The sequence below is a fragment of the Empidonax traillii genome, unplaced genomic scaffold (assembly GCF_003031625.1).
Source record: "Empidonax traillii isolate 1590-97213 ecotype Southwest subspecies unplaced genomic scaffold, ASM303162v1 scaffold443:size705114, whole genome shotgun sequence".
Classification (NCBI taxonomy): domain Eukaryota; kingdom Metazoa; phylum Chordata; class Aves; order Passeriformes; family Tyrannidae; genus Empidonax; species Empidonax traillii.
Genome location: NW_020955636.1, coordinates 534,277 through 552,098, shown reverse-complemented (window position 1 = coordinate 552,098; position 17,822 = coordinate 534,277). Strand labels below are relative to the sequence as shown.

Genomic DNA, 17,822 nt, shown 5'->3' with positions numbered 1-17,822 from the left:
AATCAGTCAGGTCATTAGCTCCAAAATGCATTTAACAGTGCATTTTGCTAAGTTCCCATATTAAGAAAACCACAGAAAAACTTGGAGATGTTAACACCTTTTTATCACTGGTTAAGACATAAGTTAGGGCACTGTAATTGTTGCAATTTCTAAAAAAAAAGCAAGACCAAAAAAAAAATCAAAACAAAAACAAAACTAAACAAAGCAAAAAACAAAACAAAACACCTCCCGGAAAATATCCTACCTTCCAGCTTTGCCATCCTAGACTATTCTCATGCTAATGATGCCCAGTAAATGATTCTCCCTTATTTCAGTTCGTCTTTTGAGATCTTTCTTAAATCATTTCCAGCTCCAACAGGGCTTCCTTTTTGTGGGTAGCAGCACATGTCAGCTTGGCACAGCTTTCCTTTTACACAAGTGCAAGATGTTTCCTTGTGTTAATACAGGAAGCTATCAAAAACATACTGTGGCTGGATTTAAAAGCAGATTCCATAGCACTGACTATCATTAGCATTTCTAGCCACTAACATTAAGCTGCTCTGCAAATAACTCTACAGGGACTATGATTTCAAAATATAATTCAGATGCTCACTGCGACAGAGCAATTCCTTTATTTCAGATACGTGGTCCCTCTCTCTCCCATGGCCTGCAGGATGAGGTGGCAGCACACCCATTTTTGTTGCTGGTGAACTCAAACAAGAATCTGCTCTTTATGAGACACAATGCAAGCACAGGCAAATATGATGGCTGCATCCACTCGGTTCTGGTCTTTTTTATAACACATAAAATGGGTGCACAAATTTAAGTGACATTCAAACTCCTGGCAAGTACCCAGTTCACCCAACTGGTAACACAGATGTTGGGCATTTTTGAGTTGGGACATCATGGCAGTGAATCACTGAAAAAAATCAGAGATTCATCCTGTTTTCTTTTTTTCCCTTAGCAGAAGGGAGATGGATTTTCAGAGGGGGATAAACTTTCTGTTCTCTGCAGTACTGAACATTGAGCAAGGCTGGATATAAGAAAAAGATAGATGGTTAATCCAAATAACTCTAGCAGCTCTTTAATATGACATCTTGCTTTTGTGACTTCTTTATTAATCTTAACTGTTAGAAGAAAAAAGAAGTTATATTGTGCGAGAGCACCTCGTGGTTACTATACGTGCTCCCACAAATACAATGGATACTTTATTTTTCCTTGAAGTTTCCCTTGCAGTTTAATATTTCCTCTATGTTCCATTTGCATCTGGTGTTCTCAGATAACTCACACAGCCAGGAATTAAATAATATCTCAAAAATCAAAAGCAGAATTATGAGGCTCAATAGATCAGTCGTAAGTACAGTAAACAAATGACAAAAAAATGGGGTCTGGAACAGTCCCATTTTTAACATCTCTAAAGCTTCTGTCTAATTAGGTTCATTTTTTGACAAACAAGAGTGGGATTAGATCAGCATTACAGTTATTATAGCAGCCACATGACAGAACCTAGACAATTTTATTTGTCAATTTTTAGTCCTATACTGGCCTCTCATTTACAAAGCTCATGGGAGACTACACTACTTCCTCATGAGCACGAATCATCATGTTTACCCACATGTCAGAGTTAACCTACAATGAAATTGCCATCTTTATAAATACTTCACAACATTTCAAAAATGCCATTCTGTCTGGGAGAAAGAGAGGAAGATCATAGCCCATTTATTCTCCCTCTTTTTTTCCTGGAGGGGAGAAGGGCATAGTGGAATTCTGTACTTCAAATAACAGAGACACCATTCCTAACATATTGCAATGTTGTATACTGAAAACGCAGTCGGTAAACAACAATTGTGAGCCCCTACTTGTTCATATGACAAATATTTCACTGAAAAATGGAGCAACATCAAAAAGCTAGAAAACAAATGGTCATTCTCTGTCAGTGTTGCAGCTGGTATTCAGGCAGGTTTAGATGAATCCATGAGACATTTCTTCAGAGCTTATCCCAGGTGTCAGTTAAGCAAGAAATCTGGCTCCCGATAACCAAAGAGTTTAAAATCACCTTCAAATCGTGCATAGAGGCGTCTTATGTCTCTCTTGCTAATTCCTGAAAAATACCGCTCTACTTTTGTTCTGTTGTACACTGTTATGCCTGGTGGAATGGTGGGGTACGATACCAGGTGGTCTATGCCGGCTGCTTTCAAGATATATGGAGCATCGTCCTCCAGGGTTTCGTGGTGTCCAATCACACTGTACGTGATTTCACAGGGAGCGCAGAGTTCCACATACGTTACCCAATGAATGATGTGGTCCCCAAACTGAACATCCAGCCATCGGTGATTGGGGTCACCCAGGTAGCGCACAAAATCCTCAAACTGCAGCCCTTTGGTCTCTGTGCGGTTCTTTCTGTATTTACGAATGATGCCGGGAGCGATTTCATGCCGGTACCAAGGTTCAAAGCGAGGATTGTGCACAAACTTGTCTTTGAACGCAGAAATAAGTCTTTCAAATGGATCTCTAACAATAAAAAACTTGAAGTATAAATTCAGTCTACAGAGAGGAAGAAAAATAAAAAGAAATTAAATAGTAAAGGAACAGGTTTAGCTAAGTGTTTAAATTCTGTTTAGCATATACTTACAAAACGTATGTTAAATGACCACACACATAGCAATGTGAATCCTACACTATTTGCATAGTCTATCAATATTATAATCAGTAGGACTAGAAATACAATTTGTGTCTTCTTACAGTTTTTGTATACAGTACAAAGAGGAAATAGTTTATCCTAGTTCTCACATTTTATTCAACTGGAGGAGATTAGCTTATCTCAAAACATAAAGAGGAGATAAAAGATGCTGAAAGCTCCAAGTCAAAGGTATTTTTAATGCCATATGATTAAGCTCAAAAAGTAAAACACACAAAGACAAGGGGAAGAGTCCCTTCGGGCAGCTAAATGCACACAGAGAGCTGCACTTTTTACTGACAGGCAATTAGACAAAGTGCTTCTTAACTGAAAAAAAAAACTAGCAATTTATTTACTGTTTTGTCATGCTTTGAGTAATGGCTGACAACATCAATGAAACATGAGACTACAGTTTTCAATAAAATTTCACATTATTATTATTATATTGTAATATGTAATGCTCTGTAGTCAGGTATTATCTGTAGAAATAAGTTGAAAACAAAGTTTACTTCAGTAAATTGCTGAAAAAGGAGATTGAGCACCCAGCCCTCACTGAAATAAGCGGATGGACTCTTTCCAGCCTCTACAGACACTAGAATCAGCCTTCACGTTCTCCTGACTTACTCCTAGCCAGGCAGGCTAGAGGTCAGCAAACTAGATCAACAAATCCACACCATCCCCTCTCTCTACACTTAAATTCTCTGATAAATTTAGAATTCCCAACCAATCCCATGTTATGCATCTCCAGCACAGCTTCTGTCATAAGCTGAATGCAACAACCCAAATCATAATAGCATTCAACTTCAAATATCCCAATTATGGCTCATCCTGCAGGTCAAAAGTTACTTTTATGCAGGGCTGTTCACAGGGAGGGAGACCAGATCCACATTCTCAAGAACTTAGCGACAATATTTTCTCTTGCATGGTATCAGCACAAGCAAGTGACCCTAATTCCACAGGTACTGCTGTGATAAATGTATTTGTGCCGCTGCATGCAACAAACCTTGCACTGAGCTCTACTGGCAGCTGACACGTGTATAAGAGGCTGACTCTTCAAAATGGCTTAATACACACAAACCTCATGCAACTACATATTTACAAGTGTCCACTGCCATCTTATGTCCTGTTCTCTCCATGTTGCCACCCCTCACAGGGATTATATATGGCATAGGCTCTAGTAGAGATGAGAGCAGAGAGAGTTAAAAAATCTAGCCAAAGTAATGCAGAAGGTTCTACTGCAGAGTATTTTTTTGGCTTTGAAAATAAATAGAAGCACCCAAACAGGAAGACAAAGTGGTTCAGCTGAACAGACAATACTCTCAGGCTAAGGAGCACTAACATTTCAAATCTAATTAGTTCAATCCCAGTAAGTCTGTCTGCAATGACAATCCTGCCTGTAAGCAGTAAGGTTTATCATCCAAGGCATCAGGATGGACCTTCCAACTAAACCTTCTCTTCTGAAGGCCAACTACCTAACAATTACATGTGCAATGAAGTATGGAAACCCTATATGCAGAGGGAGTTGACTGGCTCACCTATTTGTATCACAAATTACACTAGTGTTCTCCTTCAAAGCCAGGAGAAAAGCAGACACAACAACATCTGTGAGAATAATGGAATAGTGCTATAATTCAACTGGTGGAACAGAAGCCCTGCTGTCCTCAATTCCAGATGGAGACGTCAGCTGTACCTCTGCCTGTACCACCACTGACTCCAAACTCTGCCCACACCCATCAGAAGCCACTACTTACCGTTTTTTTATTTCAGAGTCACTGAAGGAGGACAAACGTGGAAGGCCATTCTTCTCGTGATCATGTACAATATTTTCTGGGATCTCTTCTATGGAAGAAAATGCTCCTAAACAAATCAAATCAGAGAACAAGTTATTCTTTCAAGGAAAAAACAGTGAGTAAAAGCAAGAATGTGTGCCTTTGGCTGACAGATTTATGTCTTTCTCTTTTCTGTATTTTTACCATTTACAGTTACTATGCGTAAAACTGTTAAATTATGAGAGATTCTGACTGCAAAGCTAGAACCTGTTAAAATTCTTCAGGGTATTTGACATCAAGATCCAAGACCACATCTGCACTCATATAATTCCATATTTAGCACTTCCTTTGAGTGTGGCTTTCATAGGTATTATGACACATGCACACTCATAGATATGAGGCATATTTCTGCTCAATTTTTACCTCCCATCCATATCTCAAAGATGAAACTAATATTAAAGTTTTTAAACACATACTGCTTGCTACAAAGGTCTTGCTGAGGGACACAGTTCATTTGCTAGTTTGTGACTGTTTCCTTCTGCCTGGGTGCACAAACAAGCTCACACAAGGTACAGAAAACAAAAACTCAAGTGCAGAGCTGGCTGTTTGCAGGTCACTTCTAACAAGAAAGCTGGGTTTACAACGTTCAGGTTTTGCCTAGATCTTGGAAAATTATGCCACCTGCAAAACCACAGGAGGAAATCAACTGACTCGAGTATCTGTAGCAAATTCCCTGCCCTGGTGCACAGACAGGCAAGATGGTCTCATGCAAACAAGTGTGTTAAATATGATTGTGTTAAGTTTACAGCAGAAAACCCTGAGGGAATGTGTTATTTTTACTGGCATACCAGGATACTGGAAGAGGACGGTAGGCTACGTGTAGACAGGCAGTGTTCACCTTGTAGATAATTATTCAAACAGGTTAGTCCCTTTACTCCTTCTTTTACAGTCTTTCATAACATACCTTTGTTGACCAAACTGTTGCCTTAAGCACCTCAGAATCTTCATAATTCTTATAATGGTTCACTGATAGACCATACACAAGATTTCAGCAGTACAGACCAACGGCAGCTGCCAAGTTTTAACTAGCTTTCCTCATGGCTAAAAACCTCTAATTAAAGTCAGTGGCCTTTAGTGAGAAATTTTTTATTATTGTTAATTAGGAATTATGATACCTTGTAATACTTTCAAATTCTATAAATTAGTGCCTACCCTTCAAAGATAAGACACCTGCCTACCACATGCATGTGGGTACTTCTTCATTACTTCCTTTTGAGCCAAGTAATAACAATATTTACTTGCACAGAAAGAGCAGGTCTATCTTATTTTAAAGGGATGTTTTGAAAGGACTAGAAGGAACTGTGATGAATAAAAGGCTGAAATTGAGTATCAGTGTACAGAAATGCAGAAAGAATCCATTTTTGTGTTGCCCCAATTAGACCAATTCTGTTCTCTCTTCCTCCTCCTCAAAGAAACCCACACACCCACAGCAGAGTAGATACCATTTAAAACAATCAAGACTTTTTTCCACTGAGTGTTGCCCACTTTTGGCGTCTGACAAAACAGGATCTTGTGCTTGTCACACACAAATATTCGGTCCAAGACGAATTTGGAAACTGCAGTGTGAGAGAGATCTCTCAGTGCAGTGTCTCTGCAGACGTTCCTGAGAAGCTCAAGTCTTTCCATATGAACCAGGGGCTGGCGGATCAGATTTCCAGAAAAAGGTTTTCCAGTTGGCTTTATGAAATGAAGAGGGGAAAGAAAAAACAAAAGCAAAAGAATTCAGTTTTCAGATCAAATTCTAAAAAGCCCCAAATAGTGCACGCTAATGACTCCCAGATTAACAATTAAAACAACGCTATGTATTAACTAAAGGAGTAGCCCACAGTTCTTCCTGTCCTTCCTCTGCTGCTGCTGTTGATTCTGTACTTGTTGGTTCAACTCTTAAGTCATTACGTAGTAGCATACAGTAGTAAGAGTTTTTCCATACAATAATTTAAGTCTGCTGCAGAGCAGGAGGGTCTTATAGGTGTGCATAAAACATACCTTGATCAAATACTGGAACTCCTACAAAGCTTCAACAGCCCAAGGGAAAGCTTCTGAGGAGTTGGGACAGGAATTTCAACATAAATTATGCTTTAAACTCTGATGAGATGGGGCTGACCCAAGGTGTGATCCTTGGGGATGTCCTGTGCAGGGCTAAGAGCTGGACTTGATGAACCTTATGGGTCCCTTCAAACTCAGAATATTCTGTGTTTCTGACCCATGTGGCTGGGAAAGAATTTAGGATTAAAGTTCTGTGTTGTTTTCTAGCACCTGTAGGTATTCAGCATTTCCATTTATCCAAGTTGAAATAAAATTAAGTGGACAATGAGCATCAGTGTTTACTGTGGCAAATAAAATAAGTAGGCAGGATACCTCTCCCCAAAGATGAATGAACTGTTTCATATGTCTCATTTTTCTGAGACTAAGACAGGAACCACAACTACCTCTTGCTGCACAATTAACAGAGAGAGGGGAAAAAGAAGCTTCTCTGATGAAGAGGTGATGGGAAATTTTAAATTTCTACTGACAAATTTTCACCCTTCCGCTAAGTGATTTACATAGCTGGCAATGTCCAATATCAGTAGAGACTAGAGGATGAACTGATTGAGAGCAACCCTGCTGAGAAGGACTTGGGGATACTGACGAATGAAAAATTGGATATGTGCTGGCACTACATACTTGCAAAGCCAAATGCATCCCAGACCACATAAAAAAAAGCAATGTGTCCATCATATCAAAGGAGATGATTCTTCCCCTCTACTCTGCTCTACTGCCACCTGGAGTACTGCATCCAACCCGGGGGCCACAGCACAGGAAAGACATAGACCTGTTAGAAAAGGCCCAGAGGAGGGCCCTGAAGATGGTCAGAGGGACAGAGCACCTCTCCTATGAAGACAGATTATGAGAACTGGGATTGTTCAGCCTGGAAAAAAGAAGGCTCCAGGGAAACCTCACTGCAGCCTTTCAATGCTTACAAAGGGTTTATAAGAAAGACAGAGACTTTTTTCCAAGGCCTGTAGTGACAGGACAAGGGATAATGGTTTGCAACTAAAAGAAGGTACGTTTAGATTAGACATTTAGAAATTTTTTCCTACAAGGGGGAAGCATTGGAACAGGATGCCCAGAGAAGCTGTGGATGCCCCATCCGTGGAAGTGTTCAAGGCCAGGCTGGATGGGGCTTTGAGCAACCTGGTCTAGTAAAAGGTGTCCCTGCCCATGGCGGGGGTGCTGGGACTATATGGTCTTCAAAGATCCCTTCCAACCCAAACCATTATGTGATTCTATGATTTTAGGTAGTGTCCAAGCTATAGATGAAAAAGAAATGATTTTACTTTTTGTCCCAATACTCCTTAAGGAAAAGATAATCTCATTCTACTTTTTCTGTTTGTCACTCTTCTCCAGGAATGTAATCTGAACAGTTTGTCAGACTGTTTATCTTTCAAAACAATTCGTTTGCATAAAACTAGAATTAATGTTGTTATTCTACATTTCACGCTGTCAGGAAGTCAAGAGGGAAGAGTTTTAGATCCAGGAACCTTATTATCCTCTTCCATACAAGTAAAGGAAGATATTAAAACTGACTACACAGATCTGCCAGCCTTCCACTGAACAAAGTGTTTTTTCCACATATTTTGAGGGTAACCTAAATTTCATGTTTTTTACATACGAAAACAAAATGTGTCACGTTTATATAGCTAGCCTACCTTCTATGCTGTATCACAAAAATACTTTAAACATAAGATGACTTATGTCATTAAGGTACCAATGCCAAAAAATTGGATTTTGCCCACTGTGCAACTGGTTTCAAATTTACATTTGCATAAGGGATTTTCAGAGTCTTCTTATCAATTAGTAAGTATCACTTTATTGCTGAAGGCACAGAACTATGCATCTAAAGGATCAACTGGTATTGACTACTATAGTGTTCACAACCTACTTTGGAAAAATGCTGAAATGGAAAGCACAAAGAGCACAAAACATGAAAAAGAAATGGAGACTGATAAAAAGAAACAGAGAGTTTGGGCAGAGGACTAAGAGAATAGACAAGACAAAGGCTTGCCCTCAACAACCACAAACCTGTGGTTATAGCAAGGCAGAATACAAGTAATGCAAAACTAGGCCATTATATTTTAAAAAATGACAAAAAACTAAAAAAAATTTGATAAAGGGGTACTGTAACAATTTCCTCCTAGAAATGGAAACACCATAAGATGAACTGTTCAGATGAAACATGACAGCAGGTTACCGTAACAAACTAGCTTTGTGAAGTTAAAATGAATTCTGTCGGCTCTATCTAAATAGAACAGTCTGAAAATAATTTGTGTCTAGAAATCCATTTTAACAACAGGAAGCCCTTACTTAATCTCTTATTTTCTCCTACTCTTTAAAACAGGTAACCCTTATCTCAACAGTATGCACCTGGAATTCTTCAGGCCAATGTTTTTCCTCCGGCACATGCACCTCCTCCACTTTTGTCACAGCTGTCAGTATCAATGACTCTTGCCTGGCACCGTAGCCTAAAGAAGGAAGACAGATAAGAGCATTACAGAAGGTGAGGGGAAGGCAACTACTCTGCTTTACAGCTAACACAAACGAACATTACTTTCTGTATTAAGCTTACAAAACACTAGGATTTGTTTCTACATGGAAAGGTATTGGACAAGACACAAGACAGACTATGAATATTTTAAAGGATGTACACTGTGGGAATTTTGGATGCAATTTCAGCTGAGTTTTATCAAACATGCCCATTATCTTTTACTTGGGATTTTTTCTTGTTTGTTTTTTTTTTAAACAAACTGTGCAAAGAGACATCGAAATCTGGAATTTAAATGTCGCAGTTGACAGACAATTTGGTACAATTATAAGGACTTGTGTGTAGCTTTTTATTTTCCAATAAACTTTCCAAAGCATGTCTAAGTAAAAACCTTACTCTCCCTTATATTCTTATATTATCTTCTCTCTCCCTTATATTAGTAGATAGGTTTCTTGTGTTGTAAACTCCTAAACTTACTAGAAATGTCATTAAGGACCACCTTTTATTTCTGTGGTGCTCTAAGTAAACACCTCTAACCAGCAATAAATAAAGATCCCCTCTTCCTTTATTACTGGAATGATGGCCTTCCTTAGACAGTACCCATAACAACAAACTTAGCTGATACTCTTGTTCCCTTTTAGTGAATTTTAGGGCAGCTAATAGTTTGAGACCAAATTAAAGCATGTAAGGCAAGAACTCTTTTCTTTTTTTGCATTTGGTATTGTACAGAAAAACTGAAAAATAACACAAGGCTGTAGCATTAGTCTACACAGTGCAGAAAGATCAAAAATAATTTCAAGCTGATTTCTCTAATTAGAAAGCAAAAAATTATTTCTCCCTGAAAATGTATGTACATTCACAGTGGACTACTTTTCCCTTCATACGGTTTCTTCAGTGAATAATGTTTCTTCGTCTGCAGCCACAGGGGCTTACTGTTTTATGGTTGAGAAAATATGTGTACTCCCTGTGTTCTCCACTTAAGGGAGTACTCTACTCTGCCTACACTGGCTCTTAAAGGCCACGCACGGAGAAGCAAGTTAGAACTGAAAGCAGTGTAAGCATCCAGCCAATCAGATATTGTAATTACGGTCGTGCGCAGACTTACTTCGTGGTATTCTTTTGTAAAATAATTTGATTCAGTGGAAGAGCAGGTCAGGTATTTTTCATTACCATTGTGTCAAAGCATGCCTGCAGATGATACTAGAGACGATGGACAGAAACTTCCTCTTTCTCATTAAGAAGTTCCTATTACTCATTCTACCCAAGACATCAGTAAAAGGCTTATGCAAAAGAACATTGATTCCTTGATCATCTGCCGGTTTTATTCTATCTGCTAAAAAGAGACATCCAAATAAGGAAAATTTCTGACAAGCCATATTTTATTTAGTCTAGAAGAGTTTCTCCAGGATTTGCCATCCTGTTTGGACTTCCTCCAAAATTCTGTTGGTATATTCAAAGTACATCCCTATATTAGTTCTATTACAAACACTGCTATCTCCAATACATACATAGACTTAAGCACAGTCATGCCTTTTCAGGGCAAGCTTAGTAGTTTATACATCTTCTGCTCAGAGAACTACTCAAAAAGGGAGGAAGATTCAGTACACAGGAGAAAAAAAAAAAAAAAAAGTAAAAATTGGCAAGCCAAGGTGATAAAAAGCAAGTAAATGCAGAGCGGCAGAGCGTATACTCTAATAATTTTTTTTTAAATACATTTTAGTCTTTTTGACAAATTCTGGAGTAAAAGACTACTCAAAGAGTAAGTGAACTGTGAAACAAGACTAGGTTTAGAATGAAATACTGGAAGATACAACTATCTAACATAAGACCAGCTGATTTGCAGATGTGCTAGGGCTCAAAAACAGCTGGGTCCAAGGAAAGCTAAGTTAGCCTACACTTCTCTGTAAGCAAATAGAGGCATGCTGTTTATAAAGGTACACCTAATATATTTATCCAGTTACATAATATATTATCAAGTTACTGAAACATGGCACCAGTGATGTCAGCGCTTCAAAAATTACTCATTTTTTCACGTATCTTAGGAAGATGCAGAAACACAGATCTCCAAAGGCTGTCATATCATCACCTTCATCCAAAACACTCCGTAGGATGACTTTGTAAGAGCAGCTCCAGCAGACAGAAAACTGTGCTGTGTGGTGTCATCAAATGGCTTAAATTCCTCATCAGCTTAATAACATCTGGGCTACTTAAGCTAAGCAAAAGCCCATAAGCTGTTTGCAAGTCAAACAGCAGAGGATAACACTGAATGCAAGAAGCAGGGCAGAGGTGGCTAGGCAGAGTGCATTGCAAAGGACGTAAAACTTTCCACAAGTTTTACATAATACCTCAGTCACAAGACAAGCAGCCACAAAACGACAGAAACTAGAATCACATGAAACAAGCTCTTCAATACCTTGTGAGTCTCCTTTGACTTTAAACAGGTAATTGTGCTCTCTTGTTCTGCACATGACATTTAGCCCTAGAAGATCAAGCTACTGAAACTAAATATATTTGAAAAAGCCGAACTACAAGACAGTACTGCCCAACATGATCCCTTCTTTTCTTAACCATCAAAGAAAAGACATGATGTTAGTTTTCCAGAATTACACCAAGAAAAGCAGGAACTGAATATCAGCACTGTCACTTCTAGAAATTTAGTTGTTCTGTTCTCAGTCCTACTGATGAAGTGGTAAACATGCCAAGAGCTACCTTTCACAGAAAAGACTGTGTGAAGCACTACACAATTTTCTGTTTCACATCAAAGTTGAACTTACCATCTGGGTCTTTAAAAGTCAACGTGATAAACTTGCTAGCAACCATGAACATGAATATCACCCAAAAGCATGCAGCTAGCAGCAGCCACTGGTGGTGCATGTTGTCAGGCATGAGCCATATAAAGCTGACGCTTCCTGTTTGAAAGAGAAAAGATTGACACATTAATTATTTCTGTCCCAGTTTAGAAAAATGCTTTCCATAAGCAAAATGCAAAAACTCTAATGTGCATGTGTGTCATAAAACATAGCAGTAGATTTCACTTTTTACTTTTTTGCCTATTCAGCTGGAGTTTCAACCAGCGTTAAGGCTGAGGCAACGTAACCACTGGCTGCTATCAAAGGGAGGCTTTGCTCCCCGTTCACCCCTGCATTCACATTCCCAGCCCCCTCCTTGTGCTGGCAATAGCACTGTCTATCTGACTGGGGAGACAGATCAGCAAAAGCCCTGATTTTTTTACAGCATAGTTTATTCTTCAATTTAAGTTAGCAAGACAGGTCATTCTAGGAAAGGCAGGGAGAATGAAGAAAGCTGCGCTCTCAGTCCTAGATGTAACATTAACACTATACTTGGTTATTCCATGTCAGCTCAGGACATGTTACAGTGTAAGCACTATCCACAGAATAATAAAAAGGGTTTTCTTGCAGCAGTGCCTCCTACCTGTAGCTGCATGCCTGCAGGGAAACCTCACAGGCAGGACTTCCTAAGGACAGCAGGAATTGTTACTCAAACAATTGAGACTGCAGATTTAACGTGCAAAGAAACCACCCACAGGAACTGACAGAATCCAAGCAGAGTGAAGATGAAGATACTGCACAGTATTATGAATGCAGCGTCTACCCTACCTCACAGCTTTAAAGTTTGCTGTACTGCTCTAAGCACTTCTATCCTGAATTTTCCTGTAACCCTAATAAATTATTTTTTATTATTAGAAGTTAGGATTAAATATAAGGAAACCTATGACAAAAAAGTCCCCAGCCATTAGGAGAAATGTATAATTTTAAGCTACATCTTCCAGTGAATTTTCAGCTTCTGATGGGCAATACACAAAGGGGCTGCCACCGAGTATCCGTGAAAGCTCCACTACAAAAAATAACAACCCACAACAAAAACCTAGCAAACATCATCACTTTTCATACCAAAACCCAAGACTGCTCAGGTTTGAATATTTATCCTGCAAAAATACAGCACCATTGTCTCTATTATTGCTGGAGAGATAGATACCTGAGGGCCTGAACTCAGGTGCTGGAAAGTTAAAATATAAGTGAATGCTTCCTTTTGAGGACACATGCAACACAACATCAAAACACTTAACCAAAGAGGATTTAATACAAAAAATCCCATACAACAATCCTGTAAGGTTTGTGTTTGTAGCCTCAGGAAGAACAAAAATCCAAAACCACGCATGCAACTAGCAATAGGATCAAACTCACTCTCAAAGTAGCCACATACAACTTCAAGGAGAGTCACGTCTGCATGGTTTGTGATCACAATTTCTATACAGCCACTTCAGTGAATCGTCAGGGAATAAGCCACACGCCCTCATTCCCATTTTAAGATGCTAAAAATGTGCTGGTTAATACTTCTAAGGAAATTTATATTGAGTTTTTCAGTTGTATACCAGTATTCCACCTTCTTTGTTCCCACAAAGCATCAATAACAGAAGTAAGCCTGGTTCTGACATTGTTTCAGCATGTCCACCTGCAACATCAGTACTACTGCTACAGGTGCCAATCACTTTTCTAACTACCTTTTGCCTTCCAGCAATGCAAATATTTCCAGGAAGGGTTCTCACTGTAGCTGACAGAAGTGAAATGTCTTCAGGGTATGTTGAAAGCCTGTGCAGGCAGACAAGCAGATCAAAACACATTTAGAACCAGACGGATGTAGGCAAAATGGGTAAGAAGAGGAAAAGAACAGAATATCACCAATTTAAAAAAAAAAAAAATCATAATTTTTAGCCAGGATGGCACTGTTCAGGCCTAATTTTACTTTCTCAGTTTGGTTTTTGAAAGGTCCTTTTTTTCCTCCTCTTTAATGGTTTCATTCTTCTATAAGCACCACATTTAGGTAAAAAGATGCATCAACTGTCTTTTGGAAAATTACAGGTGCTGTGACCTCCACAAAGACAATGTTTGTCATCTCCTGTTTTCTGAAGCAATTCCCTATCTGCCAGTCGAGCGTGCACGAATTCCAGAGGACTGACCTCTTTCCAGCTAAGTAGTTCAGAAGTTATTCTCTCTCTACCACTACACCTGTGCAAAACTTGCCCTAAGATTCATGCTGACAACCATTAGGTCTCAAAGGTCCTCATTTTTCAGCCTGCCATGACATCCACCATCTCCCACTTTAAGCACTGAGATTTATCTTTCAAACGTAACGATCATTTGAAAGATTTTCCAACTCTCACAGATGAGGGAAATTTAGATCAGATATCAAGACATAAAAATGTAGCGATGACATTTTTGCTTTTTAGGTAGCTCTGCTAAAACCATGAGAACCATTCAACACTCAAAACCAATGGAACCTCAGTTCAAGGCAGCAGACTGACAGAAGCTTTAAGAGAACACTCTGCAGGAGGAAATTTCTTTCTAACCATCAGCTATGGGCTTTTCAGAGACATAATGAAAGGTCTGGGCCAGACCTTTCTGTCCAACTCAGTATATTTGTTCTACATAAAGAAGGGTAGAAAAAACCTCCAACATTCATAGCATTCCTGCCAGTCTGCCCGCTTTTATAATGGTGATGGATGCACACCATTCAGTAAGGACTATTGATCTATATCTCCTTATGTAATTTATGTATTGGATTTCTAAGAAATTGCACTAAATGACATGGGAAAAGCAATTAGCATACACAGGACCGTGCTGCCAGGTCCTGTGCTGTAGGGATGGAGCATTTCAGCCAAAATCACCTGCAAGCAGTACAGGACTCACCTCAAGGGCTGGACTCAGAGACCAGAAAGGGGGCAGAACTGCAGCCACATCCATAACAACGACCACTATTACCCTTCAATACATTGATGCTGGGAGGAAAATGTAAAGCAGCTTTGTCTATTTTTTTTATGCACACAGCAACTCTGCAACCACCCCCTCTGACAAAGTAATAGTCTTGTCAGAGGATCTCTCATAATGTAACTACAATGCCTGGCACTGTTACTCACTTCCAGCATCCTACACGACATCTTTATCAGCAGCTTACCACCGATCTCAAGAAGAAGGACTATTCAAAATTATATATAGGAATACCTCAACCTTACATTTGCCTAAATGCAATAATCAGTTGTTGGTTTTTTTTTTTTTTTAATAATGTGTTTGTGGCTCCCTTTCTCTATCTTCTTTAATGTTTTTATTGTTTTCACATAGGATAATTGCACTTCCTGCTTTATATCTGATATTACTGCATTTCTGTTGCCTCTCCTTTTACTTTAGTGAATACATGTACTAGCTACTGTTTTTTCTCTGTAATAGTTTCCTTCTGCTTCCAAAAGTGTCTTTTACTTCTTGTTGTCTACTTTACAAGTAGGAGAAGCAAGAAATATGCTGAAGGTGTAGTCCATTTGCTCCCAATGAAATACACAGTGAGTTTTCCATTTACTCCTTCTCCCGCTTATTACAATTCTACACTTTTTAGGAGCCCAAGATCCCCAAAATGCCTCTCTCCATCCATTCCTCTGTCCTTCCCTCTCGGGGCTACTTGCCACAAACTGTCACATAACCCTCAGGTTAGCCAGATGCCAGTTTTGCATGAGAAAAAAATGGGATCTCAAACACAAACAAGAACCAAAGATCACAGAGTTGCAGGCTTGACCCGTGGCCCATGAATAACCTGCTACCTCAAATAAACACTCATTCTTTGCCAAAGACTGCTGTCTTCATGGGAATGATGGGATAAAGTACAGAACATTTTAAGCGACATTAAAACTCGGTGCACGGTCTCTGTTCTGCAGCTTGTGCTGCTTGGACTGGGGCTCCTTGGCAGGACAGTGCCTGGAGGAATCGTGACTGGCAGCGGCATGCCAGTAGTCCCAAACTCCCAACTGCTTGCCCATCTGCACGTGACTTATGATGTAATTTGAAATGGAACTGGTAATAAAGGCCAAACAGCAGCTAGCTGGGATAACTAATCCATTTTCATCAATGCCTCCTTTGTGTTATCTTAGAGGTAAGAGATCTGGCCAATTCATTACACGTTAAAAAAATCTTGGATCAAAATCTTGTCGCACAGGCTCCTTTGGCAAGTCGCGTGGTGCAACTAAACGTTACAATGTACATTATAGCAGGCTTTCCTGGAAACTGGTACTTTCCTAAGGTTTTCCTCCTCTCGCAGAACAGGCCTGTGGCTCTGCTCTTCCAGCTCCTGCTGGAGAGTGGAGCCCTCCCTGCGCACGCACAGGTCACCTGTCAGCGGGACGGGAACCACCCCGGAGAGTGGGAGCAGCAGCGCCTGCACCGCTGCGGGACCCACCCCGGCCCGGGGCAGGCTCGGGAACGGGACCCTCCTCCACCCCAGCACGCTGTGCCCTGTCAGACAGACACCAGCTCCCACTCCAGCGGGCACCCCATGCTCTTCACAGCCGGGAACGGCACCGGCTCCTCTCTCTGCAGCATCGGGGCTTCCTGGGGGCTCCACTCATTCCGTAAAAACAGGGGGGTCCCCGCCAGGACACGGCCGTGATCTGACAGACAGGGGACGAGCCGAGGCAATGCCCACCCCCAGCCCCGGCTCTGGGCGCAAGGACCTGGGCTGAAGAGGCGTAAACTTTTCCCGTTCCGGAGGAGGAAGCAGGGCGGGCTACCCCTCACCCCCGGCAGGGACGAACAGCCCATGCCCGCAGCGCCCGCCGCCTTCCCGGCCCGACCCTGGGTGCCAGAGGAGCCTCTCCCGGGGCTGCCGGCCCCCAGACCTCCCCTCCCCTCCCCGACCCTCCCGGCTTACCGGCCCTCCAGCGCCGCTCCCCGCAGCGCCGGGGTCCCGCCTCACTCGGCGGCACGGCCGGCCCGCTCGGGCGGCCCCGGCTGCCGGCGCATCCCCCCCGCCCGGCTGCGGGCGGCGGCGGCGGCGCCTCCCCGGGCCCGCTCAGCCCCTGCTGCCGCCGCCCGGCCCTGCCACCGCCGCCTCCATCTCCTCCCGAGGCCGCGGGCAGGCCCCAGCCCCGCCGCCGGGAAGGGGAGGAAGGTGAAGGCCGCCGCAGGAACGGCTCCGCTCGGCTGCGAGGAGACGCAGCGCCGCACCCGGCCGCCCAAAGGCGGGAGGGGGAGGGATGGAGGGCGGGCCGGGCGGCTCTGCCCTTCCCTCCCTCGGCCTCCCGTCCCCGCCTCGCCTCGGCCTGGCGGGAGCAGGGCGTGCTAGAGGGACGCTCGTAAATACACGTGTATACGTGTGTTTGCTTTGGTTTGGCTTGTTGTTGGCTTTTGTTTTGGTTTTTGTTTGTTTTTCTTTTTTGGTTTTTTTTTTGTTTTGTTTTTGCTTTTGTTTGTTTGTTTGGGTTTTTACTGTTCAAAATACCTTTAATAGGTCCCTAACGCTCGTGTTAAAAAAAAAAACAAACAAACTCAAAACACCAAACAAACAAAAACCTGAAAATGGCAGAATCTCAGAATCATTTTTGTTGGAAAAGATCTTTAAGACTCCTCATCCCGGCATGGCAGACACAGGGCAGGTGCAGGCTCTAGGAGGAGAGGAAAGGTGCTGTAAAACATTTGAAGAACAGCAGTAGTGTGAAGGCAGGTATCTGAGCTCTGCTGTACATTCTGTAGCCCTGCCTGGGCTCCTTTCCCTGCAAAGACATGATACAGTAGCGCACACACAGTCGCTGCACACAGCACTGTGCTCACTGGACCAGAGAGATGCTCAACTGCAGGATTCTGATACTCACAAATCCCATCAAAACCAAGTGCTGGTGATGGGTCTCTTTTCAACACCTATTTAAACAAGTCCTCTTGGGTACGTTTTGCAGTATTACGGTGCACTCCTCCTTGTTAGAGGAGGATTTAGAACCTCTGATCCATGTGTTTTCAGACTTGACTACCATGCTGCGCTA

At 41.5% G+C, this 17,822-nt stretch overlaps 1 protein-coding gene across 5 annotated transcripts; it reads right to left on the bottom strand.

Annotated features, from left to right (window-relative positions):
- Positions 1-220: 220 nt before the first annotated feature.
- CHST10 (carbohydrate sulfotransferase 10) lies at positions 221-17,061 on the bottom strand. 5 transcript variants are annotated; one of them, XM_027894799.1, is made up of 7 exons: positions 16,718-16,803; positions 13,401-13,617; positions 11,782-11,916; positions 8,890-8,987; positions 5,928-6,162; positions 4,408-4,513; positions 221-2,523 (listed from the first exon to the last, which is right to left on the bottom strand). In XM_027894799.1, the coding sequence occupies exons 3-7, from the start codon at positions 11,891-11,893 to the stop codon at positions 1,986-1,988; spliced, it is 1,089 nt and encodes a 362-aa protein (XP_027750600.1). In that variant the 5' UTR covers positions 11,894-11,916; positions 13,401-13,617; positions 16,718-16,803; the 3' UTR covers positions 221-1,985. The 5 variants fall into 5 exon arrangements, with proteins under 5 accessions (XP_027750600.1, XP_027750599.1, XP_027750601.1 ...); XM_027894798.1 differs by having other exon boundaries at positions 13,412-13,617; XM_027894800.1 differs by having other exon boundaries at positions 13,530-13,617.
- Positions 17,062-17,822: the final 761 nt, after the last annotated feature.

Coding starts and splice junctions, on each gene's coding strand:
- CHST10 (XM_027894797.1), bottom strand. CDS start 13,649: ATGTGTTTTGATCTGCTTGTCTGCCTGCACAGGCTTTCAACATACCCT. Junction 11,917..13,411: donor GCTTTGTGGGAACAAAGAAG/GTGGAATACTGG, acceptor TCTTTCAAACAG/GAAGCGTCAGCTTTATATGG. Junction 4,514..5,927: donor AGTCTTGATTGTTTTAAATG/GTATCTACTCTG, acceptor TGATTTGTTTAG/GAGCATTTTCTTCCATAGAA.